The sequence below is a fragment of the Aphelocoma coerulescens genome, chromosome 4, assembly GCF_041296385.1.
Source record: "Aphelocoma coerulescens isolate FSJ_1873_10779 chromosome 4, UR_Acoe_1.0, whole genome shotgun sequence".
NCBI lineage: Eukaryota > Metazoa > Chordata > Aves > Passeriformes > Corvidae > Aphelocoma > Aphelocoma coerulescens.
Window position 1 is genome coordinate 68,833,267 of NC_091017.1, and position 27,277 is coordinate 68,860,543.

At 39.2% G+C, this 27,277-nt stretch overlaps 2 protein-coding genes across 4 annotated transcripts in view; one reads left to right on the forward strand and one right to left on the reverse strand.

Annotated features, from left to right (window-relative positions):
• ACOX3 (acyl-CoA oxidase 3, pristanoyl) overlaps positions 1-6,441 on the reverse strand; it is a 28,601-nt gene extending 22,160 nt beyond the window's left edge. For both annotated transcript variants that reach the window (XM_069014535.1, XM_069014533.1), the window contains exons 1-5: positions 6,416-6,441; positions 3,999-4,177; positions 2,331-2,564; positions 1,271-1,342; positions 445-534 (exon numbers count right to left, since the gene is read on the reverse strand). In XM_069014535.1, coding sequence (XP_068870636.1) covers positions 445-534; positions 1,271-1,342; positions 2,331-2,564; positions 3,999-4,166 — 564 coding nt within the window. In that variant the 5' untranslated portion in view covers positions 4,167-4,177; positions 6,416-6,441. The remainder of the gene's footprint in view (positions 1-444; positions 535-1,270; positions 1,343-2,330; positions 2,565-3,998; positions 4,178-6,415) is intronic.
• A 26-nt stretch (positions 6,442-6,467) lies between these two features.
• On the forward strand, positions 6,468-22,837 carry TRMT44 (tRNA methyltransferase 44 homolog). Of its 2 annotated transcripts, none has more exons than XM_069014536.1 (11): positions 6,468-6,909; positions 8,195-8,312; positions 9,188-9,407; positions 10,601-10,669; positions 12,852-12,959; positions 14,356-14,427; positions 17,032-17,138; positions 17,761-17,944; positions 18,600-18,987; positions 19,839-19,955; positions 22,387-22,837. In XM_069014536.1, the coding sequence occupies exons 1-11, from the start codon at positions 6,507-6,509 to the stop codon at positions 22,617-22,619; spliced, it is 2,019 nt and encodes a 672-aa protein (XP_068870637.1). In that variant the 5' UTR covers positions 6,468-6,506; the 3' UTR covers positions 22,620-22,837. The 2 variants fall into 2 exon arrangements, with proteins under 2 accessions (XP_068870637.1, XP_068870638.1); XM_069014537.1 differs by lacking the exon at positions 6,468-6,909 and adding an exon at positions 7,108-7,158.
• The last annotated feature ends 4,440 nt before the right edge of the window (positions 22,838-27,277 follow it).

Below are 27,277 nucleotides of genomic sequence, written 5' to 3' on the forward strand. Positions count from 1 at the left end.
AAATAATAAAAATCAGGTCACAGCTTTTCTTTTTTGTTACCCTGGTAATGTTTTGAAAACATTCATTAACTGCCAGGATTTTATTCTGTACTGCATTCTAACACCTAAGATCTCTCTTACTGTGTTCAACTTTGGAGAGAACACATGTAGTAAGGAAAAAAATTCAGAGTTCAAAAATCTCATTACTTCATTTACCACTGTAAAGCCTGAAACTCAGCTTTTTTAATTGCTCATTTAAGCAGTTAAAAAAAAAAAAAAGTAAAGCAGACCAATGGATTGGGAAGCATTTCCTAGATCTTAGGTTAAACTGAGCTGTGAGTTCAAGTAAAGAACTGAGTGGGCTGTTTCAGCTGTGAGAGCTGAAGCCTAGGCAGGGACCAACTCCTTCTCACACAGTTTTGTATGGAAAGGAAGCCTGGTTGACAGTGTGCATTAAGGACTGACCTGAGTGCTAGGATCAAACGTGGCCGTAGTCCGTATGCCTTTGGTGTTAGTTCCATGGCTGAGTTCAGTCAGAGCAAAACATCCAAAAATCTAAATAAGGAGATACACTGCACAGTTCAAGACCACTTTCTGACATTAATTAAAACTGCAAGACTTTCAAATGATTGCAAATGCAGCTATTGGAAAGTAAATTGGCAAAAAAAAACCCCAAAACAGGAAGTGATAAAGAGCAACAAAAGAAGCACAAAGCTCAGTTTAGGTGCACTCAGAATATTTATCTTGCAAAATCAAAGAGGGTCTGGGCAGCCAGTGAATGCTGCCCACATGGCCTAGAGAGGAGAAACTGTTTAGGATTGACCTTCTGTATCAGGCAGGCTGCACTTATTCTGCAGAGTACTTGGTCCTGAGTCTCCACTGAACTCCATGTGGTGTTTCTCCGCATTAAGACATTATTATTTCCCGTTTTATAGCATTAGAATGGAATTTTTATGGCAACACATCAAGGTTAAGAGTATCCTAGTAGGATACTCTTAAATGACTCTGGACAGAGCTTAAACTGGTGTAGTGTCATCTATATTGCCTTTTGGTAAAAGTTCCTAAATGTTGTCTGTATGTTAACTTGGACAGTTTAAAGCATATCCAGGAAGTAGTTTATGAGCTAGCAGTGAGGACAGTCAGAGCTCAGTGCTTGAATCTGCTCCATGGTCTTTTCCTTTGCCATTTAGAAGTACCTAGGTATGTAAAGAGATCAGAAATAACACAAAAGTGCAAATAGTGATGCAGTTCTGGTAGTGTCCATTTCTCACAAATTATTAAAAAAAATTACCTCCATGCTATAAATTTGTTTCACAATGTGTGCAAACCTCTTAGAAGCACTTATAACTGGTCCTGCAAATACCTGTAAAAACAGAATTATGAAAGAAATCAGTGTCCTGTGATGAAAAGCACAAATTGCACATGATTTTTAATAGTGATGTCCAGTAAAGAGACCAGGGAAAGTGGGCTGCACAGTAAACTATCATTAGACTGTGCCTGGGGGAGGTAAGTCAGGATTTGATCTTGTCAAGGCCCCTTTACAGATGACTGAACTTGTCCCAGCTCTAACCTGCTCAAGCCTTCATTGCAAACGCTTAAAAATACTTTCCACTTGACCTTAGTGATGTTCCCTTGAGCAAAGGAAAACTTAAAGACTATTTTAGTTCATTTTACTGCAAATGGATTGGGAACTGAAGGTAGCTGCTTCAGGATCAAACAAGAATGCTGATTTGAAATGCTACCTTCAGTTTTCCTACGAGGATATTCACCCAGCAAAACTCTTAATTCCTAGACGCTCCCCAGCCATGTGAATAGTAATAATTAATTAATTCAACTGATATTATTTGACCAGCTATGCTGAGTATTCTTTGTGAGAGACCCATCTGGGAAGCAACTGATTAACAGAATACAGCCACTGATGTCAGTGAGAAATTTTATACTGGTTTCCATTCCTTCTGGATTCTGCCCTTAATTAAGACACTGGGGCTTAGGCAGGTAAGTTTCTGATACCTGCAAATCTTTAGCAAATACACAGCCACCAACAACCAAGTTCTTGGGCTGCTACTGCCCTAGAGAGGAGGCAGAGTAGACAAAAGATTTTCTGTGTATCTGTCTGTACTGTTTCACCTTTACTTTCCAGGTGAGATTCCAGTGGAAACAGGGGTTTAACAACAAAGATTACCCACAGCTCTCTGATTCTTCTAAACAGTTAAAACTTAGTTCCATTTTTGGAAAGAAAGGATGAGGAAAAGATCTACTTTTAATAAAATATGCATAAAGCAACAGAATTATGGTATTAGAAGTTACTTAAATTCAAACACATACCACTATAGCCCTTGAACTGTACTTACAACACAATGTAAGGCAAGCTGGAGAGATGGACACCAATCATACATTCCTATACAGAGAATCATAATAAAACTCCTTAATGGGTTCTCTATGATCTCTTGCTGAGTAAGAAATTCATACTCAAAGAGCCTTTTACAGCGCAGGAATGTCAGCTCCTGATATTTCTCCCGGCACAAATCTTCTCCAGGATGATGTGCAAAGAGAGGATCATTTTCCAGAGCAGAGAAGATTCTGTTCTTGAAGGGGAAAAACTGACATGAGAATGTTAACCTAAAAGCATTAACAAAAACAGTTAACTTTCTTCTAGAGCAAAACTGGGTCTCAAACTACAATTGTTTGCTGGGAGGTATAAACTTATAAAGCAAGAATTTCAGAGAATAAGAAAATATATTTAAAGGGTCTGTCATTATATATACAATACATGCAGCTAAATTTTATGAAATCTCCTTCACCATGAAGTGATTCCCTGATTCAGTCTGAATGTACAAGAACAGTATGGTAAAACTTACTTGCTTTGTATAGCAGCTTCATTATCTCAATATATGAAGCTATAGCCAGAATCTAATAGGCAAAAGTCCCTCAGTCTGAGGATAAAACTCCAGGGGTCACATTCAGTTAGAAATATGCCATGATGGTAAAGCTGTTAAGCTACCACAACTACTCTGTTCCCAGATGAAAGTTAAAAAAGGCTCCATTTAATGGAACCATCATATGCAGCCCTTCAATGTGGGGATGTACATCTTTTAATGTTTTAATTTGGATCCTTTTAGTATTAGATAATATATTAGGGCATTTTTTTATCTCAGAGCTGTGTCTTCAAGATATCCACATCTTGTCTTTCACGTGAGAAGGAAGAAACCCAGACTTCCTGTGCTTTCCTTTGAAAGGCAGTCATTCCCTCTCTGTGTTAACAACACTACATGCCCACACAGCTTTGAAATTCCTTCAGACACAGAGCACTTGTGGTTTTTTCTGTACTCTAACACACACCAGTCAGATGCAGAACCAGGCCTTTTTGATTTCTCTGATCTACCTGACAGGATTTTTATAGTTATGGTGAAGATTCAAGATTAGCTTAAATCCATGTATATTTACACCACCTTCAGAAAGCTAGTTCTTTTTCCTCCTACACCTCCAAGTCATGCATTTCCACACCATCTCTTGTGCTGCAGTTAATCTCTTCTCTTGGTAGGGTTAGCTTTCAGTGAGGTACACATGCTCATCTCCAATTGCAGTGCCACATAAGCATTAACACAAGCACAGAAGATTGTAGGAAATTAGGTCAGAGAGAAATACTGTTTGACAGTGGCTTGAACTTAGCTCCCCTTAAGTGCCTTGCAAGACCATGGGGTGTATGATTTAATGCAAACAGTAAAGAAATATGGTAGTATGTAGTTCTTTCTCAGTTTGAAATGAGCACTCAAGCTCTGAAAAGCACCACCTGCTGGTCTCCCCTGTACTGATGTTCAGTAATTAAATGAGTCTTATGAGACAGCAGAGTAGATTGCTTAAAAGTTCAGGTCTGTTCTGAAAATTGGCTGTGCAAATCAAATTTCTTCATGCTCCATATTTACAGAGTATCATTAACCATACTCCCTTTAAAAAAACCATACTTACTTCCACAGATATCTCCACAATTAAAACATGCTTACAATTTTTGCGAAGTTTACCTTCAGCTGGATGATATCTTCACCATCTATGAACACTGCCATCTCCTTCCAGTTGAAGGAAGCTTTCTTACGATATCTGGAAAGCGGGCCTTTAGGGAAATCTGGTAGCAAGCTATCCCATAAATTTTGGTGGCTAGTCATTTCTTTCTGATTCAGTGTGGATGCCATTGTTAGCTAAACTGAAGCAAACAAGAAAAGATAAAACACAAACTGAAGCACCACAGATGTCTGCTTTTTAATAATAAAAATAAATTTAAAGAGTTGTTAATTAAATCCATGGACTTGTTTAAATGTATGAGTACAGAAGTGCAGAGCCAACTAAAAGCTTGCCCTTCCGTTTGTCTAATTCAAGTGGCTGGATACAAAGTAAGAAAAAAATGTGTTTGATCCAATGTAAATGAATTACATGGCCGTTGTTATTAAAATATGAACTAAATATGAAACAGGGACACCACAGGTTATCACCATATCATGTAATAAGAAAGGGAGAGATGAAAGACTCAGGCAAGAAAATACCACGTCTTAAGCAACAAACGGAGTAAGGTCCCATGAAGTCTGCTGGCAACTTGTTGTGTTCATCTAGGGGTCAGGCAAGAGCACTACAAAACTGCACAGACCCTGCAGGATTTCCTTGTCAGTAGGTACAAATACACTGGTACAGGAGAGAAGGAGAATCTTGCTTTTCATTAGAACCTGGCCCAAAGAAGCAGAAGCTGGTGTTGGAGGGCCCTCTGCTGCTCACGGCACACCCAGCGATCCCTGCCCACACACAGACGGCAGGAATCTCTGCTATGCTTGGAAGGTGCAAAAACCATCGGGCAGGGCAGAAGAATCTGGCCACGATTTAACACGACTGGCTGAAAGAAGCAACTCAAAGGTATAGGTAGGACATCCTGGCCCAGGGCTGACCAAGTGCTCAGTATAGACTTTGAACATAATGAAGTACAGAAACTACTACTACTTCAGCAGTCTGCTTTTACCACCTTTTTTTTTTTTTCCCCTCATCAGCTTGATGTATCTCCTTGCTACCTCTCTTTTCTTTCAACCTTATCCTTTTATGGAGGTCGTCCTCTAGTTCTGAACAGTACAAACATAGTAGAAATGAACAGCAGGACATGCACATTTCTGCATGTGACTTCCAAATCAGTTCTAGGAAGATGCAGCTCCAGTACTGAGCAACAAGTTTGGAAAGAGAGAGGAAAAAAAAAAAAGACATTGAGAAAGTGTTTCAACCTCCAGCCAAATAAATATATACTACACTTCTAACTGGAAAATAGGTAAATCAAGCAGCAGTTGGAGGCTTTTTACTCATAAAAGAGAAAAAAAATTACATTGTAATATTGCATCTAACTTTATTTACATTGCAAATCAGTGATATTACCCAAATGAGGAAACCTAAGAGTTCATATAAAAAGCATTCTGTACTTAAAACACATTACAAATTCTCTGACTTCGTGTAATGATTTGATTTGGCTCCAAGTCAACAGTTTCAAATCTAATAAAGACATCAAAACAGGTAGTAACAATAGGAAAGAACAATGGGCTGCCCTAAAAAATAACTTCAGTGTTAATTTCAGCCTTGCTCTGGAATTTTGAAACGTGTGTGAAGGTGGCAGTAAAAACCACGTTACTTTAAATTTGCGAAGAACTGCTGCGGTTTCACTGCGAAATGTTGAGTTGGAAACCCTTTTTTTCCGTGGAAAGTGCTCCTGGTAGTAATTCAAATTCATACCCGGACACCAAAACCGGGTCACAAATCACGAGGGCAAAGGTCAGTTTGCAGGGTACTATCGTCAATGATCTTGCGTAACAATGACACAGCTCAGACACTTGGTAGCCGTCAAGAATAATGATACCGTGCCTTTACTCTGTGAGATGACATAACCAGTGTTTTGGTTTATTCCATGTTCTAGCGGTTCTGCATTTCCGAGCAATCTGCTGCTGGCAGTCGCCCGGAGCAGGACAACCCCGGGCAGGGTAAAGGCAGGGGACGGAGCCCTTCTGCAGGAGCCCTGTGAGGGTTCATCGCACGACCGCTGTTCGAGCGGCCCAAATTCATGGCGGGGCCTCGCTTCTGCTCAGACAGGGCAAAAAGAGACTACATAATGTACTGTTATTTGCTAAAAAAAATATACCGAGACGTCTCCCTGATGGGCCGGGCTGACTGTCAGCCAGCCGTCCCGGTCTAGAGTTTGCTCTCAGGAGGCGTTTTCACGCCGCCGGTCCGCACTCGCTGTCACAGCGGCACAGACCTTCCCCAAACAGAGCTGCGCATCCGCTGACGGCCCTCCAGCCTCACCCCCTGCTGGGAGCTGGCGGCTCCCCGTGTTTTCAGCCGCAGGACAGCACCGCAGCGGTCTCTTGCGGCACTTGGGGCCTCAGAGCCGCAGGCCGGGGCGAGGGGACCCAGTACGTACCTGCGGCGGCCGCCGCCGTCTCCGCCTCAGGAACTGACGTGAGCAGCCTGCGACGCGCTCCGCCTCTTGGCGCGGCGGCAGCGGGCGGTGGATGGGGCTGGTGGGGACGGCGGCCGTGCGGGACCCCGGCGGCGCCGCGCTGCCCCGCGGCTTCTGGGCGGCAGTTCGCGTGTGGCTGGAGAAGCCGCAGGTGGCCAACAGGCGGCTGAGCGGCGCCGCTGTCCAGGCGGAGGGGACGGTGCCGCTCGGTCAGGGTGGGGAGATATCTCCATCCTTGGCCTCCGGGAGGGCTGGCGCGGGCGGCGGCGGGCAGGAGGGGCGAGCCGCGGGGCCCGCGGAGCTGAGCCGGCTCTGGAGGGAGGTGCAGGGGCAGCTGCCTCTGCCGCCGCCCCTCACGGGCTGGGGCGGGCCCGGCGAGCTCCGCGCCGTGCTGAGGACGCTGCTGCCCCGGGGCCGCCCCGCCGCGCCCCCGGCCCTGGAGCTGGCGGTGCAAGGTGAGCGGAGACGGGCGGGAGGCCGGGGCCGCAGCGCTCCGTGTGAGGGGCCGGGGCTGTCGCAGACCTGTCCCCTCAGAGATTGTCTCGCAGAGAGAAATGCCGCTTTTTTCTCCCGTATTTGTGGGAACGAATTTTGTCCTGATCGTGTACTTTTCGTTGTTGCGTTAGGAAGCATTGAAGTTTCAGCAGTTGAAATACAAATTACAGAGGTCAAATTCCTGTGGTACTCAGGAGCTCCTGTCATGAGTAAGCTGCCCGCACACAAACGCTGCTCGTAGGCAGACCTAATGACGGGCTTGTAAGGAGTGGCTATAGTGTTTGGAAATGCAGAATTACTGTAAATAGGCAGCTATGGCACCTGCCTGGCCTAGCGGAAGTGTTTGTATCGACTTTCTTAAGAAAGAAGCTCGACTTGTTTTGTTGGATTTTTGTTTTTTGTTCTTGTTTTGGGGTGGTTTCTTTTACATTGTATGATGATAATACACTGCAGTAAATCCTGCTAATATAAAGAAACTTACATAGGGTAGAACTTGACACCATTTTCAAGATAAATTTTGGAAAAAAAATGTTGATACGGATTAAATTCTAGTAGGAATTAATTAATTAATTAATTTTTTTACAATTAAAACATGTTAGCGGTGGAATTTCTAAGGATGGGACAAGACAGCATGACTTAACATTTGCTCTACTGCTAATTATTCTTTCTTGTCTCAGGAAATTTTGGAGTCCATTGAAAATTGATTATATAGCCAGTACAGCATTTTTAGTTGCAAGAATGTTTGTTTTGATGGTAATTGAAAAACCATTTTCAAAACTGAGAAGTTAGTAAGTTATTCTGAAGAAATTGCCCAGGGGTACACAATAGGTAAAAAGATTTTTAAATTTTTGCATGAAGTAATACTGCATACACACCTGCTTCCCAGGACTCTGGATTTTCTGTGGGATATTGAAAAGCAGCAGTCATATGCTAGGAAAATCTTATTGTTTAGTTTTTAATTTATTAAAATAGTTAGATTTGGTGAAAAGGAATGCTCCTGGTCAGCCTTAGATATTTCAGAAAAATCATGCAATAGAATGCTAAATTTTGAGAACTTAAATGATCCAGTAGTTTGAGTAGTTTGGTGTCAGGAACACCAAGAAGCAGGTATGTTCCTAGCATTGTGGTTCTTCCTCGGTTGTCTTCAATCTCGCCTTGCTGGTTTGTGGGCAGAAGTTAATTTTGTTGCTAACCAGGCTGGGCTGCACCATGGAATAATAATCTCCTGTTTGCATATCTTTTCAGATGCTTACAATGGAACTGTGACCTTTCTGCCTTTGGAGGAAAACAGTGAAGGAAAATACCTGGTTAAAAAGTGCAATATTTATCAAATTCAACTTAAACACATAAAAGATGAGGAATGGTAAGTGTGGGAGTGAGAGAGGAAGCGAACAGTAAGTTATTGCAAGAGTCACACAATGGTTTAGTATTGGTATGTAGGCAATTTAGATTTTATAATTTTTTGCTTGATTAGTAAATTACAGTAGTGGTATAATATGAGTGCATAGTGTTCTCTAAAAATAAACATCTACAATACCCAGAATAATGTAAAACAAACCTGTTTCACCTTTGAATGTATACATTGACTGTACCTGACTGTACCCGTGTGTGGTCTAGAAAAAATATGCCTCTTGTGATCACGAGGATGTAGCAGTGCCTGTGAGAAAGGTTCTGTGGGTGTTAATAAGGGTGAGGGTCAAACTGGAGTTGCTCTAAACTCACTGAGCTTCAGTCACTGAAATGTAGATCATTCACTTTGGTCCTGAGCATCTGGGGATGTAGCTCTAATAAAATCCGAATACAGTTAGAGATTATGAAATAATGAGTTGTGACAATGGATATATTTTTCTCTGAAATTTTCCTGTTATTTTTCAGGAATTTCATAACTTGACTTATGCCGTTTAGTGTTTGGCTATCTTGTGAAATCAGGTTGCTCATCCTATATGAGTCCTCATTCATTGTGTTAAATGCAGCATGGACTCTTATGTACAGTGTTTGAATTGAGAGATAATGAGCTAGCAAATTCAGGGGAGACTGTTTCATGATTCAGTAACTTCACTGATTCATTTTCCTTTTGTTTCTCTACATATTTACTCATTTTCCTTAGTTTTATATCTCCGATCTGCTGATTTTCTCCATTTAATCCTTGTTTTCTCTGTCCTTGAGATGGCTGAAATAGTGAAATACTATATTTATACAGTACTGTATATATAAGTTATTTGTTTGTTTGTTTTTAAGGTCCATATCTGTTGTAGCTCCATTTCCAGAAGATTGGTTTTCAGATGGAATTGTGTACCCCAAACTAGCATGGCTTGGAAACGAACTTTTGTTGAAACTGGCTAAATGGTGCGTGGAGCAAAAGCCCAGTGAGTTCAAAAGTACACTCTCACTCATTTCAGTAGCAAAATACAGCAAGGTTTATCAGGACCTCAAAGAAAAGTACAAAGTGATGGTAAAGGTAAGTTTAGCAGTAAATGCAGTAATATTATCCTTCCATTTTTGTTTACTTTGTGTAATGAAGCTGCTTCTTTCAATATTTTTTTTTTTATAATAAAAGAAGCAATTGAATTATATGTTTTTTGGTTTCATGTTTTGCTGGTTGTTTTTTTTTTGTATATATGGAGAATAAAGCAGTTTAGTACTTGGAACAACTTAATTGGAAAAGCAGGATTTAGAGCCAAATTCACTATAAATGTTTGGAGGAGTTAGGCATTTTTCAGGATGTATCACTTGTGATAAAAAGGAAGGAGTAGGTCAGTGGTATAAATAGAAGGCACAAATAAAACACCTCTTTCTCCAAAACCTTTGGATACTATATTACTATGTGTTTGAGTTAGAAGAGCAGTGTTGCAATGTTTTCTTTCTTATCCCGGAGATCCTGAAGAGCAACAGAGTGCTGTGTGAAGTAATGTCTGTGTTATTGCAAACTTGGCTCTAGGTGCAAGCAAAAAAATTGGTAAATGCTGTTGTAAAACATAAAATGAAAATGGTAAAAGGTTTTACTGTTAATATTTCTGTAGTAACAGGAAGATACATAGGAGAGGAGAATTAGACTTTTGGGTAGAGCAGTGATTCAGTCTTTAGTTCTGCAGTAGAATTGGTGGTGTTGAGCCTTTCAGTCTTTGTTTCTTTATTTACAAAGTAACACTTGGGAATAATACTTGCGCTTTCTGTCTTCTTACTTCAGGTTTTGATTCTTCATGTTCTCTTGTGCCAGGATAATTCTAGGTCTGTTCCCTTGTGAAAAGAAATTTTCAAATGTTCATGTTGTCAATGTTGCACAGGTATAAGATACAAATTTTTCTTGTGAGAAAGTTAAGCAAAAGATCCATGGTTGTTACAGAACAGAGGCAGCAGTTTACTTGTAACCTGCACATGTGGAGCCAGAATGTTCTTAGAAACTTTATTGTTTGATCAAAGCAGACATTGTTTACACCATCATTCTTTTGTGTGACTCACAAAACCAATGAGTCTTTATATTCTCTGTGTATATTTTAATGAGGTTAAAATGCAAAATCTGTGAAATCCAGAAACCTACTGAAGTGAATAAGTATCCAAATTGCTATGTCTGAGCTTTTTTGAGGTTATTTCAGATGATATAGAAAATAAATTTGTATCTATTTTTTAAATCTTTTTTTTTTTTTCCTGAAGGTGTGGCCTGAAGTGACAGATCCTGAGAAATTTGTTTATGAAGATGTTGCCATTGCCACTTACTTGCTGGTAGGGAACTGCTTTACCTAATTAGTAATTTACCACTAATTACTAATGCTGTAAGGTTCTATTTCCTAATAATAGGACCTCTCTAAAGAAGATCATTTTATAAGTAAACAAAAACTTTTTTGTGAAGATATGATGAAGATTTGCAGTGTTCTCACAGAAAATTTATCATCTACGTAGACAAGATTTATTTATTTCTAGGTGAGAAAGCCAAAAGCGCTGGGGTAGAAGTGGTAAAATGGATCAATTGGAGATTAGGATTGATTATTTTGTAATTTTTTCTATTGCTTGTTCATTTTATACTAAAGGTTTTTCACTGCTCTGCCTTTCCCTGATAAAATTTCAGCTCAAATCCCATCTTCAAATGTAATAAGGCCAGCTGTAGATGCTAGGAATGCAGATAAATGCTTGGTGCAGTTTTCTCTGGCATCTACCTACTTAAGATTCTATGAAACTTCTGCCACCTGCAGTTCCTAGAAACTTTAGGTTTTTAAAAGGCATTAAAATATAGTGTCACTACGTAGGCACAGAAATTTTTTTTTATGCCATCCAGGGTGTGGTAAGAGCATGTCTACCTTGAAACTATACTTGTAGCATCTTACCTAAATCAGTATTTGTAAGTAAGTTAGCTCATTTACAGTACTCATTGAGGACTAATTTGTTTTGATAATTAAGTGTTTAACCCCTTAGAACCTTAGATACTGGCATGTGGAAAGATCTATGTAATAGATTCATCTTTACCATTTTTACCACTGTCTTAATATTTGATGTTGAAAATTCGGAATTCAGTTGTAGCCACAAGAAAATTCTGGAGTGATAGCATTTTTGTACATGTGAATGTTGGTTTACAGTGATTATGTGTTAGCTAATATATCTAGTTTTCAGAAAGTTATTCAAGTCATTCAATATACAGTTTACATAAATGAGAACTTAAAGTATGGTATTAATAACCTAACCTGCTGCAAAATGTTCAGGTATCTCTATGATGGTGTATGAAACTCATTGTTTAGCAGTACATTACACAAGTGGTTAAGAGCAGGCAGGTTCAACGTTAAGTTATTATGGATTTGTGGCATCTACATGTGACCTAATTTTATTCTGCAGTCATATTGAGGCCACCCACTGTCCAGGGGCATCCCCAGGGAAGTAGCTGTTGAGTTTGTGTTGCAAAAAACTGCAGGAATTGGAGGATAGGTATGATCTGTAAAGGAGGTAATTAGGGATTTCTAGGGTACTGCCTAGTGTGCCCACATGCAATGATTGGTAAATCTAAAACCATATTCCGTAAAATTATCAGGCTATGTTTATCTTCAGCTTCTTTCCCTCTAGCAAAACTGATATTCAAAAATGACAATGTTACAAATACTAATTTTCATAGTTAAATACTCTTCAGGGTTTTTGGTAGTCATAGTAAAAAACCAGAGTGCAGAGTTATGAATGTGTGGTCTCTAACTTCTCACTGAAGGAAAAAAGAGTTGGAAAGTGATAGAGATTAATCCATGCTCTGCAGAGAAACATCCACTTGTTAATTATGAATTAGGTATCTGTGTAAAAGTAGCTACTTATGTACAGATCAGGGACTAGAATTTGGCTAAAAGCTTTGGGGTCCCTTAGCTGATGTAGAATTTGGGGGAGTTAACTTGCTGAGTAACACTGTTGCTTTGTTCGATAAGAAGGGATGTTACATGTACCAGTATATCACCGAGTGATTAAAAGAATATTTATTTTCAGCTCTGCCATCAATGCTTTCTTTAATGCAGTGGATATAAATGCATCTGTGGTGTTACTTGCAGAGACACTTTTGAAGTTTACTTGATACTTCTCTTGCACTGTTCTCCTCTTGCACCCATTGTTTTAGTAACTTATTTTACATTTATGCTCATTTTAGCCCTGAGTGGTAAAGCCATGATTAATTTCAACACCCAGTGACTCGACAGGGAGGGGAGGATGTGCTTAGCAGTTAGAAACTTACTGATATTTTGCAACATAAATCTTTTCCCACTCCATAAACAGTGGCTGTTTGGTTTTGGTTTTTCTTTTTTTTTTTTCTCTAAAGTTGTTTTACCTGTGAGTGCAGTGAATGTTTTCTGTCACATCTGCATTTCTCATCTCCAATAACCTTTGATGCTTTCTAATAGGGAAACTTGAGAGCAGAAGTCTAATATGTTTTGTTTTCTTGTCTTAGATTCTTTGGGAAGAAGAGAGAAAGGAAAAAGGGTTGACCAAGAAACAGTCCTTTGTAGATCTTGGATGTGGAAATGGTCTGCTGGTTCATATTCTAAACAATGAAGGGGTAAATAGAATGCTTTTTAAAATAATGATTAAAAACTTTATGCTTTCCTATTATCTGGCATGCAAATAGCCAAAAATAAAATAATTCATGCTTCTGAAATAGGATTTTGTCACTCTAATTACTAACAGAAAATTGTACCAGAGCACTAGAAACCTTTCATTTATTTATCTATTTTTATTAGAGCATTTTATTAAAATTCAAGGCTATTTTCTCTGAGGTAAGAAACTAAGAGGAAGAAGTAATGGTGTATTTTAGTTATGCAAAAAGGAATGTGGCAACTTGACATAGATTCTCTCTCACAAGATGCGTTCATGAACTTATTTTTATACAGTCTGAATTCTTCTTTTGATGTCCTGAAAATGTTTTTCTGCATCTGTGAAAGCAATCCTTTCAAAGATATATAAGATTTCTTAATTGAAAATGCCTAACAACATACTGTACTTTTGGGAGTGAAAATGTGGCAACAGCATAGTTCAGTTTCTTGAGGCATAGCTTCTGAAATAGCAACGAAAAAAAAGTGAGACTAAACAAAACCCATTGAAGTTGGGTCTGTCTGTTCCAGAAAATTGGATTTTCCACTTTCAGGAGAACATGGGAAAATTTATAGAGAAAAAGAAGATCTCTTATTAGATAAATAGATGTCATTGGGGGCATAGGGAAATGTTCCAAGTTCTCCTAACACAAGGTTTCTATTCTTGCGTGGCCAGAAAAATTCTGTCTAATAAAAACTGTTGGTTTCCCTGTGGACTTTTCATTCATTCAGTACTGACAAACATGGACTGTCAAAAAAATAATGTGTGAGAGTTTTATGAGCCTTTTTTTAGTAATCGATTTTGCTTAGTTCTGCACAAGGTTCTTGAATTTCAAATACTACATATTCTTCATTTCTTGCTTTAATTTCCAGTCTATTTCCTTTTCCCTTTACTTCAAACAGGGGAAAAAGTATTTGGGCTTCAGTGGTTAAAAGGTGGTTCTCCACTACGGACTGCTTAGGGTAGCATTCTTCTTTGAGCCCTGTGGGCGCTGCAGTAGTACTCACCTTTTGAAAGGTTTTCATACTTTAAAAACAAACAAACAAACCAAAAATCAATACCTCTGCTTTTACATTTGTAGAGATACAGATTTTCAAGAGCAGTCTCCGTAGGTGTGCCCAGAAAATATTTTGAACCAGATATATTCTTAAGGTTTCCTTGTAATTCCTGTCATATTTCAAAAGGAAGAAAGGAATTAGAAGTATTCAGGTTCTGCCTGAAATGGCAAAGTTGGTTTTTGTTATGAGTCTAAATTTTAGCATAAATGAAATAATCAATGTTAATATGTACATTTACTGAGCCTGTTTGAAAATCTCTGCTAAAAGTCGTATTTCAATTGACTTTTTGTTGTTCAAATATTTCAGCATGCAGGCAGAGGAATTGATGTGAGGAGAAGAAAAATATGGGACATGTATGGACCAGAGACACATTTAGAGGTATTATGGAAATATATGTCAGTCTTACTGATACGTACATTTATTCATTTGTTCGTTGTTTCAGGTTGCATTGATGCAAGTGTAAGGAAGCATACTGGGTTACAGACAGTTGTCTAAAGTGACCCATGGATTTGGTGTGATGCCACCCATATCCCCTGGGGGTCTGTAAAGTACGTTGTAATGGGAATTATGAGAAAAATACTGTATCGTACCCTTGCATATATATTTGCAACTTGCTTATTTTTCAGCCAAGAACCACTGGCATGATTTCTTACTGCATGTACAGACATGCACACCATGAAACAAGCTTTCTTTTTAAAGGAGCATCAATATTAAGCAGCTTTGTTTGCATCACTAGTTCATAAAAGATAATGAAGCCACTCATAATTTTGGGTATTTTCTTGAAAGTAATTCTGACCTTCTAGTGCTATGTTCTGTTTTGGGGACAAAATTGTTGTTGAACCTCAAAGGAGCCAACCTAAATAATTGCAATAATAGCTTTGAAAAATGAACAGGAGAATTAGTCTGAAAAAGGGATTATATTTCAAGTTCCATGTTATCATTTTTATGAATAATTTGAGCACAGAAACATTCACTTTGATTCCAGGCATTCTTAATCTGATACTCATTAAAGCATGGTGCCAATGAACAGTTGCCTTTTGGAGATGAGGTGTTCCTGGCTTCTTGTTCTTCAGAGTCTAAAATTTCTCACTATGTTCTCTCAAAACTTGTCAGCTCCCATATAGTAAAATAATTTTCCACCTGTAGTTATTCTCTAGTAGTATTGTTTAAAGTTCATTCAACATATCTTTGAATGCTAACACTTACATTAATGAAAGAACATCAGTTTTTGCAGATGGGAGGTGAAGAGTTCAGTGTTGTGTAGCCTTCTCTTTGCCACCCTGCCATTTTGGGTACAGGTTGCCAAAACTGCCATATTCCTTTGCTCCAGTCTGCAAGCAGTTCTTACTGAAAACCTTCAACAAACAACCCAAACCATCAAGCTCTGGTGCTCCTTCATTCCTGTTGTACTGCATTAGGTCACATCTGATCATGCTGAACAGCATTGTCTCTTTATCTTTGTGTTACGTGGGCCTGGTTTTGCCCAGAGAGAAACAATAAAATTATATAAAAATATGCATATGGGGAAAGTGATGATTTATGTTGGAGGGAACTAGACAGTGAACAGGAAGGGTGAAATGATTTTGCAAGGCTCCTATAGCCATAGGAGCCACAGAAGGAAAAAGCACCTGCTCATAGCCTGTTGTTACCCCTGAAGCTAATTTTGTTTTGATCTTTACTTACAGCGTGAGTTGCAGGGTGGATGTTGCCATCTGTGATGTTCAGTACAATGCTAACAATGTAAATGGATGTAACAGGTGGCACTCTGTATCTCCAAACTGCTGTCAGACATGGTGAAGACAAATTTGATTATGGGTGACTGTCAAAATGGGCAGTGTGGCACTGATAATTCATGCTATGCCTAAATTGAATGATCAAACCTGAAAGGTAAAGTATGAGTAACGTGTTCAATCAACCTCAAGAAAACACTTACCAAAGACTTGGTGATTTAACATCTAGTAATCTACCAAAAAGAAACTTGTTACATTCATTATCTAGAAATGTATATACATGTCTAAAAATTATATGTAGTATTTAAAGTGAACAATTTTAAGTGAATGATAATATTGATCCTTAAGAGGGATTTGGAATGTAACTGAGATAGTCTGACTTCCCTAATAAGTGGTTTTGTTTTGTTTTATTCTTTATCCTATATAGATACTGCTTTGCATATATATGTGAATTTTAAGCTCTTAGAACATACATTTTCTATACAAAAAGAGATTATGGGCATCATTGTCAGAACTTTTCCTGAGGGTCTGTGGAAATTCAAATCTAAAACTTTTTTCAAATTTGCCCAATAATTCTTTTAATGTTCATACACATTTTCAGGGAGGAGTGTCTGCTTGCATGGTATCAACATCTTTCAGTACTTTGCTGAACTTAGTTCAAAGTGAGAAAACATATTAGTGAGGCACAAACATTACAGGCACTCCATACTTTTGAATTTAGCCTGGATGAAGAATTCATCCTGTTTGTTTTATTTGGCAGGTTTTTTTTGTTTGTTTGTTATTATTTGTTTTATTATATGTGAATGATGGTGTGTGAAGAGTGGTGTTCTGTGTACTAGGATTTGATTTGGGCAGCATCTGTGAAGGAGGAGAAAATAACAATGAAGCTGTGTTCTGATGAATTGCTATGTGAGTCCTACAGGCTGCAAGACAGCAAATTAAGTGACTTTCTGAAAAACTGAGTTTAGGCATACAAGTGGCAGAAGGAGATTGGCAAGAAATCACAGTTCAGTGTATGATATTTGTTTATATATATTGAAATGCTAGATACCTTAATCAGAGTTGTTATTCCACTTCTTTTCTGACCAACGTTTTGTGCGTGTTTGTTGCTAAATTACTTCTCTGTAGCTATAAAAATTGCTACCTGAGGAAAACATTGTTGGTGTCTGTGGTGCTCATTCACCTTGTATTTGTAAAATCCATTAAAGAAACCTGTGATAGGATTAACTTACTGTGTTGCTTTGTTTTCTAGGAAGCTACAATCATTCCAGGTGACAGTCATCTCTTCCCAGATACTGACTGGCTCATAGGAAACCATTCAGATGAATTAACACCATGGATACCTGTAATTGCAGCTAGGTATTTTTGCAGAGGTGGGGGAGTGGGATGGAAGGAATTAAAAAAATGAAACAAACCCCCTATAATTACCTATGTGTGCTTGGTAAAAACTGACAATTTTGGTTCCACAGCTGTTGTGCTTGTAAGAGTGGCAACTTTTGTTGCAATTTAATTATTTTTACAAAGTGTTTCTGTGGAGAAGCACAGATGCCGTATTTACTTTCTCATAGAATTCAGTGCAGCATTTTGCTTTTGAAGTTGAAAAACCAGAACTGTATTTTAATTCCTTATACATTAAACAGTTGCTTGTTTTTTTGTTGTGTTTTTGTTCTTGTAAATAAAAGCTTATGGTTCTGCCTTCCCTTGAGCTGTTGCCCTCTTTACAACCAGCAACAGTAATTTAGAGATTTACTTCTGCAAACTAAGTTGGCAAAGTAGTTTCCTACAGCAAATACTTTGTGAAATGGTATTTTTGATTAAACTAATAGTTCTACTGAAAGAGGAAGTTATAAATATTATTGCATGAGGCTTTGCTGCGTAATAAAAAATTCCCATTATTGCTTTTATTTGATAGGTTATTTGTTAATTTTTTTGTGTTTTCTGAAATAACTTACTGTTCAGCAGTTTTTTATCCTTCTTGTAGGTCTTCCTATTCATGTTGCTACTTTGTGCTGCCATGCTGCTTCTTTGATTTCCATGGAAAATATAGCCGAAGACAAAGCAAGAAGACTCAATACAGAGAATATCTTGATTTTGTTGCCCAAGTGGGATTTGTATGTGGCTTTCACGTGGAAGAAGATTGCCTTAGAATTCCATCAACAAAAAGGGTAATTTTGGCCTGTGTGGGATTTTGTCTTTTTTTTTAATCTGCTCTGTTTGAAGCATATGGATGTTTGTTCATTGCTGTTGTTGTAAGGTAAGACCATAGTAAGCTTCATTACTTGATACAGTATGCTCTGAAAAGAGACTAAAAATACTTATTGTTTTCTTGGGAATTCTACTCCTAATGTTATAGGTACAGTAGTCCTAAAACAGAAAAGAATGAAAGGTTTCATGATTTTCTCTTATGCCACTATATATGATGGAAAACTTAAAAAACCTTATTTTTTGCCTTAAATTTTCTAGCTGCCTGTCTTGCTTTTTTGTACTTAATTTTGCTGGTTTTCATGTCCAATGAAATTCAAAGTGAAATGTTCTCAGAGTAGGAAAAGGTGTTCAGCTTTAAATAATCCGAGGGTCAGGAACAATATTTTTGCTGTATAACATTGTATAACATGATGGATTCTGATTTGTTTCCTGGATATCTTCTGGTGCACCAATATTCAAAAACTAGAATTAAAAACCCCTCAAATGTTACCGAGCATTCAGTTGGTGTTGAATTGTCCTATAAGTAGTGAGAAGCCTGCCTAAACATGTGGAGGTTGTGGGGCTGGGTGTAAGTATGGGACTCTAATAGAGATTTACCTGTTTCTGCTAAAATAGGTCAGCTTTATTGGGAAAAGCAGAACCTATCCACCTGCAGAACATGCTCTGATTGACAACCAGATTACACAGTTTATTAACAGTCGTCGGACCCGCGCTGTGACCACGTGTGACAAGCAGGTTGGATTTAGGCATGAGGATCACTGTGATAGTCTGTGTGAAGTAGGCTCAGAACCTCCTGAAGATGAGACTGAGACAGCTGGTACAATCTGGATGCCTGGATTTCAACCCAGAGAAAAAGTAGAACAAATCAGAAATTGTGCTTCCCTCCCTCGGGATTTTGTAGATGAAGTGGTTCTCAACGTGGCCAAGTTGCTGTTAAATGCAGCCCCCCAAAAATCATGTTCTAATATGCAGGGTGGAAATATGAATACCTGGAATCAAGGAGGTGAGGTTATCTCTCCTTTACATTATCTTTAGCTGGTAGAACATGTCTTTTCCAGCAAATTAACATGTTTGTGAATAGATTTTTAGGAAACCCTGAGAATAGTACAGTTGCAATCAAAGGTGGTATTTTTCCTACTGTGTTTTGTTGCACATAGAATATTTTGAAATTGGTGTGAGGTTTTTTCCTGGTTTACACTTAAATACTATTACAGAATCCATTTTTATTAAACCAAACCAAACTAAACCCACAACTCTATATTACCCTATTTGGGGACAATATTGTGGTTTAGAATATTAACAGAATAAATAGCTATAATTCTGTAAGAGTTGTGTAAGAAGTGCTTCAAAGTGCCATTAGGTTACAACATGATTAGGAATTTTTAGTTTAGTCTTAGGAACAAAAAGAATGTTAAGTTGCTGTTAATTGTAGAAGCAGTCAGTTCTCACTACTACCATCTTTCCATTTTTCTTTATCTGTTTTTATTATTTACTCAGTGTAGTTTGTCATATGTTACTGACTAAGTCTTCTAACTACATGCTTATAAACAGTGCTTATTGCAATTTACATGCTATTGTAAAAAAAGCAGAGCAAATAAAAAGTGTGTCTTATGGTGGACATTCTGACCTGAGTCCTGTAAAATGAAAGCTGCTGTTTTACAGACAATATACATATAAATTATATCATACATCATACTGTGAGAAAAAAGTTGCTGTGGTACTGGTAGATAATTCAGACATTCTGCTCCTAATCATTACCTTATATAGAAACTTATATAGAAGTTGAATCTTCTTATATAGAAGTTAAGGTTTTATATACAAAAGTTTTAATAACTCTAGGTTTTTTTATTCCAGAAAGCCTTTCCTTGAGAGAAGTGGCAGAACACTTAAATAAGGAGACTTTAAAAAAGCTGAAAAGTGAATATGGAGGCCTGCAGACACTTCTCAAGAGCAATCATCAAGTATTTGAAGGTAAAGGAGTTTTGAATTTTGTTTTCCTTAATCATTTATTTTATCTCCTCTATATGCAGTTAAACTTAACTGAAAAATTACCATTGTGGTGGTTTTTTAACTGCTTTATGTACCTTTGTGCAAAGCTGAATATTCTTTATGTGCCCATTGCTCCAAGATATGTTAGTAAAGCTCTTAGGAATGAGATTGGTAAAGCATCTATCAGCAAAATGTTCTGCACTGACTGTATCTAAACAGACAAACCTTTAGTTTAAGTGGCTTTTTTTTGCTTTTCCTATGAAGTACTGATGGTTTTGAGGCTGTCAAATACAGAGCAATTTTACTAAAGCATTTAACTGAGGCTTAGCATTTAACTGGGGCTTACCAAGTCCCAAAGTGTAAATGCTGACATAAAATTAGCTTCCATAAGAACCTATAATTGTGAGGCTTGATGTGTTTATGTAGCTTGTGGTAGCACGGCAGAAAGAACTCAGTAGCAGGTCTTTGTGTCTGGCTGGGTTTCTGATAGCAGTTTTTTGGGTTTGGGTTTTTTTTTTCCCCTGTTGTACTGTGTGGTGACAGTGTGTTTTGTGTAATTGGTTTTTTGTCAGTGTGAAGTTTTGCAAAACTAAAATGTGGCTTTGCAGTAATACAAGATCTTCAAGGTTTTATCAGTATTAAAGCTGCTTCAAATTTCGAAGTGTTTTATGTCCTAATAGTTCTGTGTCTCCTGTAAAATGCTGATCAACTAATCCATGGCAAGTAATTCTGCATATGCAACCTGTTTGTTGCCAGGGGTTAAGTTAAGCAAGTTTAGCATCCACTAAAGATTTCTGTACACCGGGCTTATAAAATCCTTTTGAATTGCCATCCATTAAAAAGAGTTGGTCACATGGAGTTTATTGTGTGTCTGAATTTGGTTCCCTATCATTAGGAATTGGTGAAAGAGGTTTTGCAATGTGTTACACTGTAAATGGAATGAGCATTTTAAATCGGCTTAGAGGCCGTGTGCACATTACCTATGAAGAAAGGTCTGACTTCATCCTAGTCTTTCTCAGTAATTTATGTCACATGGATGCTCCCCAGGGCTTCAGGAGAGACCCTTTGATTCTCCCTTAGTAGCATATCACCATAACAAGAAACTTCTGATGTTCTGGAAGGACATTGCTCGTGCCCAGGAGGACAGAGAAGAACATGGCAACAGCTCTTTTGTCATCTTGACTGATTTGTTTTTCTTTTAAAACATGGGAAACAGATGGATGTATGTACACACACACACACACACACCCCCCCACACACCCACCCTCCCCCTCCCCAAACAAAAAGTGAATCTCAAAATAACTGATTAATGGCAGTTTCTTTTGATCAGTTATCTTGTCCAATACAAGACTGATTTCCTAGGGAAAAATTATGCTTGATCATAAATAGCTGCTAATTTTTCTTCATCTTTTGAGAGGGATTTTAAAGCTCAGCTGAAATTGCTTCTTGTTTGGCTTAGTATGAGTTCAGATCTGTCTGTGTATCACAAGGAAACCTGGAGACATTAATTCATCCAGTTCAGACTGTGTGATATTCAGCTTTCACTGGACTTGTTACTTTTTGAATAGCAATTATCATAATGCAGAATGGCATTGGTTAACTATCCCAAGCTACAAGTGTGTCATACAGAAGGTGTGTTTGAAGCAGAATATGAAAATAGAGCATGGCAACTTAAAAGTGGCAAATTCTTCCCTCTTCATTTTCACTGTTGTTTGTCATCTGTTTTTTTCTTACACTCTGGCTAACTTCCTTTTATCTATTTTGTTTATACATTTAAGAAATTGACGGAGGTTCACAAATGTAGGCATGTGCAGTTTATGATCCTAACACAACAAATTAGTTTTAAAAACCCAAAGTGCCGAATCCTTATTAGCCAATGATAATTCAGTGTTGGTTCACATGAAGGATTAGACTTGTCATCTCTTCAGTGCAGTATGTTTTTGGGTCAGTGAACTGTGAAAGTAGTAGAAGGCACTTGCTAGTAATCACATTTTAAATGTGGAATCATAAAGTTATGAACAGGGGAAGAATTACAGTTCTTGAAGTTGAAACTTCTTTTGTCAGAACTTGCAATCTAAGTTCAGATGATTTTAGTCTAAATGATCCCGTTTATATTTAAAATGAACTAACAAACTTTTAAAAAGATGATGCGAAAGTGCCTCAAACTATTCAGCATCCCAGTAAAACATCTCTTAGGGAAATCAATCAAACCTTCTTTATACTGTGTCTACGTTGTCTTAGTTTGTTGTTACTTCTTTGTTACTTCTTTCTATTTCTGTACAAAATCTGGTTTTGCTTGAGTGATCCATTTGTAGAATGTTTTTAATCCACAGAATGTCACTGCAATTTTTTCCAGTATAATTGCCATGGTTGTCTATTAACAGCTGCATTTTTGTTTGTTTTTAAATCTTAGTTCTAAATGGGAGAGTTCATATTCGTGACTGGAGAAAGGAGAAACCACCAAGTAAAACTAAACCTGAAGTGAAACGGCGCCTTTCAGCTGAAGCATTTAAAACACGCCTCTGTTGGTTTTTCATTCATCATCCTGATGGTTGTTCTTTACCTTCTGAAGCTTGCCCATATGCTCATGGGACTGAGGAGCTAAGGCAGTCTCAGATAATTAAAAAGAAAAAACATATACAGTAATAAAATGTTGCCACTTGTGTTTAGGCTTGTGTGCATAACAGAATCTATGATTGAGTGTGGGACTGCCTAGTGCGTGAACATCTGTACAATATGGAGAGATTTTCCTCATTTCTGTGTATCATATTTTGTAGTTAGTTTACAAGTTCTCCTGTATTTCCAATTCTTTATTTTTTTATTAACAGGGAATAGGCATAGTAAAGTATGTATATATTTTTGAATTTGTTATGACTTGTCTAGCATGCATTTGTATACATAGAAAAGTTTAAAAACTTAATTTCCTGCAAAACTCCTCATGATCCTTAATCAGATCGAAAGTACATGATGCAGCATTTTCAAACCCTGAAAATTAGCCTGTTCTGTTCCACATTTTCAAGGAGTGTTAGGGAAACTGTCCAGACATCCAGGTGCCACTCTGGCAGCCACACCCGCAACACCTGAGCTTGGACTGAAGCTCCTTCACAGTAAGCAGCTCCAGTGGGCCCACGGTTGCCCTGCTTGACTCCCTACACACCCCACACTCACACAGTCAGACAAGATTCCTTTACTCCCTGGGCCCAAGATTCCCATAGCACAGTCTCACATGTTTCAATCCTTAAAATAATTTAAACTTGGTGCAACAACAAACTTAACAGCTTGAGCTGCTGCCTCTGATGAGGGACCTTGAAGAAAGGAACCCCTGGGCTTTTAAACCCTCACAGGCTCAGCACACAAAGTCTGGGGGTCCTTGGCTCCTGTCTCATCTCTGAGTGTCCGGTGGTACCACAGGTCCCCGGGTCCTTTCCTATGCAAAGGGTTGCATTTCTCAGCCCCTTGCCTGCCTCAGCCTCTGGAGCTGCCACCACCCAGTGCTCAACCTGCAGCTCACACAGCAGCTGCTCACCTTGCTACCTGCACTGAATGTGTTCCTCTACAGGAGGATTTATGGTTTCCTGTGACTCATAGTGGCTCTTGGGAGTAAGAAATGAGAGAGATTTCACTCTCTTCCTGGCCTGACAGCTTCCTTTCCATGTTACTATGTAGCAATACTATATAATACACTTCATAGTTCTTTCCTTGCTTTTTATGTTGATTCAAAGGAATTAGTTTGCAAGAGCAACTTTCTGGGAAATTATTGTGGAAAACTTCAGATATAGGTGTAGGTTTTTAGGGGTTTGTAGGGTACACTGTCATAGATTCATAGAATGAGTTGTGTTGGAAGCAATCTTGAAGATCATCTAGTTCCCACTCCCCTGCCATGGGCAGGGACACCTTCCACTAGATCAGGTTGCTCAAAGCCTCATCCAACCTGGCCTTTCCTTTTTTCTTTTCAAAGTAAGGTGTAAAAGTAGAAAACATGTTTAATAATATTGGGGTGATGGGGTTTCTGTGTATCAGATAACAAAGGAAAGTTTAGCACCTTGAGCAGGTTATGATTTTCTTTGGTAGACTATTATTTTCTTTAAAAGGTTTAACTTTTAAAGTTAAATGCACATCCTAAGAAGAATAATGAACCTGGTGAAGGGTCTAGAGAATATGTCCTGTGGAGGGGCAACTCAGGGAATGGGGGCTTTTTAGCCTGAAGAAAATGAGGCTCAGGGGGACCTAATTACTCTACAACCTGAAAGAAGCTTGTAGTCAGGTGGAGTTCAGTCTCTTCTCTGAAGTAATAAGTGACAGGTTAAAGGAAAATGGCCTGAAGTTACACCAGGGGAGGTTTGGATTTGATATTGGAAAAATTTCTTCACCAAAGGGCTTGTGAAACATTGGAGCAGGCTGCCCAGGGAAAGGGTAGAATCGCTCCATCATCCCTGGAGGTGTTTAAAAGACAAGTAGGTGTGCCATCTAGGGACAGGGTTTTGTGGTGAACTTGTCAGTGCTGGGTAGATGGTTGGATTTGATCTTAAAGTTCTTTTCTAATCTAAACAAATTCTATGATTCTATGAACTTAGCAGTGAATCTAATTATTACACAGCAACAATAATTGAACTGGTGTCGTAGTTCATATCTGTTAAGTACTTCTAAAGTTCAGTATGTGCTGTACAAGGTTTGTGACAAGGAATTGTTTTCTGGCCCAGTTTGTACATTGATAGTATGGAAACTCTGCTCTGGTCTACTGAGACAAGACTTTGATTCCAAAACCTACTGAAGAAAAGGCAAGGTTAAAGTTACAGAAAAAAGTTACAGAGGAAGTTAAAGAGGAAATGTTGAGGTGGGAGCAATGACAGAGAAAGTGATTGCAGGGGAGATCTAGGGGTGAGAGTGAATAAACCATGTGAGAACTCTGTAAAAGCTCAGGGAATCTGAAGAAGAAAGGAAGGAAATAATTGAATACAAAGCAGAGGAAAAATGAAAGATGACACTGGAAACCCTTCTCAAAACAGTTCCAAAGCCACTTTTCTTGCACCCTAACTTTGAGCAACAGGATGCAGTCCATTGCATGAAGATGAAACAGGGTCTAAATCTATTGGCAGGATGGGAGCGAAGAACTGACTGAAGTGTTGCATGTTCTCCCTTCTTCCTTTACATTTTGCTTCTGATCCTGAAAGAAGCAGCACTTGCTAGATCACCTTGACCTTGATAATTGCAGCAGCATCTTGCTTATGGATCATGTACCCCATTATCCAATATGCTAAGCAGTACAGGTACCTGGCCTATCACTGCCTGGAGCTGTGGTGGGCTCTGAGCCTTTCCTGTGGCTGTGGTCTCCAGGTTGTGTTGTGTATCACATGCTGAGTTCAGCTCTAATCAGTGCTGTGTTACAGACAGTTCAGAATTTGTGCATTTCAAAAAAAAAAAAAAAGTGCCCTGAGGTGAATTACCTACTAAGGGGCATGTTGGATGTAGTTCAGTGAAGGTCATTGGACTAAGGGAAAGAATAAAATAAGTCATGAAGCAGGACAGGACAGAAAGGGAACACAGCTGATAAAGTAGTTACTGTTGTAAGAATCAGAAAAACATTTTGCTTATTGAGAGGGCAAGATATACGGGTATGTTTGATGAGGAGGAGGCCCCTCTAAAATTAGGTTCATACTGTCTCCAGATAGAGATTATTTCCAAATGGTGCTAAGAGGAAAAAAAAAATTTCAATTATTCTCCAGTCATTGGTGTCTACCCTGATAATTCACCTTTGGATAGGATGTGTTTGACTTGAAAAGAGTGATTTCCTGAGTTCACCTGTGGAGCCTTTTAGGTGGGTGTCATGGGTTAGCAAGCATAGTCCCAGAAGTGATGTTCTTGCAAAGGGGTCCTTACAGCTTCCTCTGTGACCTGACAGAACCTATCAGCTGGCCAGTTTGAATATGGACAATTCTTTGAGCCACTTAAAATTGTGACTGCCTCTGTGATCCACTCTTAATAGACAAACCCCAGGCAGAGCTCTGTCTGGTTTCCGGTGCTGGGACAGGTGGCTGCAGGCCCCGTGCGGGGGCCAGCGGGCCCAGCCCAGGCCCTGCTCGGGCCAGGCCATCCTGGAGCCGACGGGCCCTGTTCCACCCATCCTGGAGCCATGGGCCTGTTCCACCCATCCTGGAGCCATGGCCCTGTTCCACCCATCCTGGAGCCATGGGCCTGTTCCACCCATCCTGGAGCCATGGGCCTGTTCCACCCACAGAACCCCCCCAGCCCTGCTGTGGGCAGCCAGAGCAGCCCGGCTCCCCCTCTCCAGTGCGGCCAAGATTCAGCTGAAGCTGCCCCGCTGTCCGGCAAAGGATCGTGTGACCAACAGCGATAAGCGACATTCCAGCTGCAAGGCCTGGGTGACATTAACCCTTTTAGTGCTGTGAAGAGCTGAAAACCTGAGGGAGAATAAAGAGGAGATGCTTAAAGCTGAAATTCTGTTGTGAAGCTATGATATACCAGAGTATCCCGGTGTAATTTCATGAAGGCATGGGGGGGGTGGAGTGTTCAACTTGTGAGCAAAAGCACCTGCGCTGAGCTAGGCAGATGCTGACGCAGCTGTAATTTGAGAAGTTTGAACAGGGAGAGACGGAAGTGATGAGGACCTTTGCTCCAAATGGAAAAGGAGAAGACCTCAGTTCCTAGAGATGCTCCCAGAGATAGTCCTAGAGATGAAGATGAGGAAGACCCTTTGCTCCCAGGGAAGGAGAAGGGCCTCTGTTCTTAGAGATGAAATGCTCCCAGAGATGGGTGAAGGAGAACTTTTGTTTCTGAATGGCTCAACCTTAAAATTGTACCCCAGTAATTCAAGAGTGGACCCTCAAAAGCAGTTGTGGGAAAAGCTGCAAGTTGGGGGAAGAGACTCACATGCGAGCAGAGAACCAACCCGGGCGGCTGTCTTGTTGTGGTAATTTCTCCATAGTATGAGCAAGAGAGACTCCTCTTCCCAAATGAACTGAACAAGGTTATTATGGAAGTGATAAACAGACTGAACATCTCAAGGGTTGTCTTTTTACATTGTCAGTGGGAAAAGGGAGAAAGGTGGGGGGAGGAGAAGAGTTCTGAAGGTGTGGTATGATTTTTTTTTCTCTTCTTTTAGGTCTGTTAATAAATTTCTTTATATTCTTTCAAGTTCGGTGCCTGCTTTGCATTTCTCCTAATTCTTATCTCACAGAGGGTAAATAGTAATGAGTGTTTTGGACCAAACCACTACACTAAATTGGTGTTTCTGCCCGGTTACAAACCAAACCCGCTACAGCGGGCTTGGACAAAATCAGGGTCAA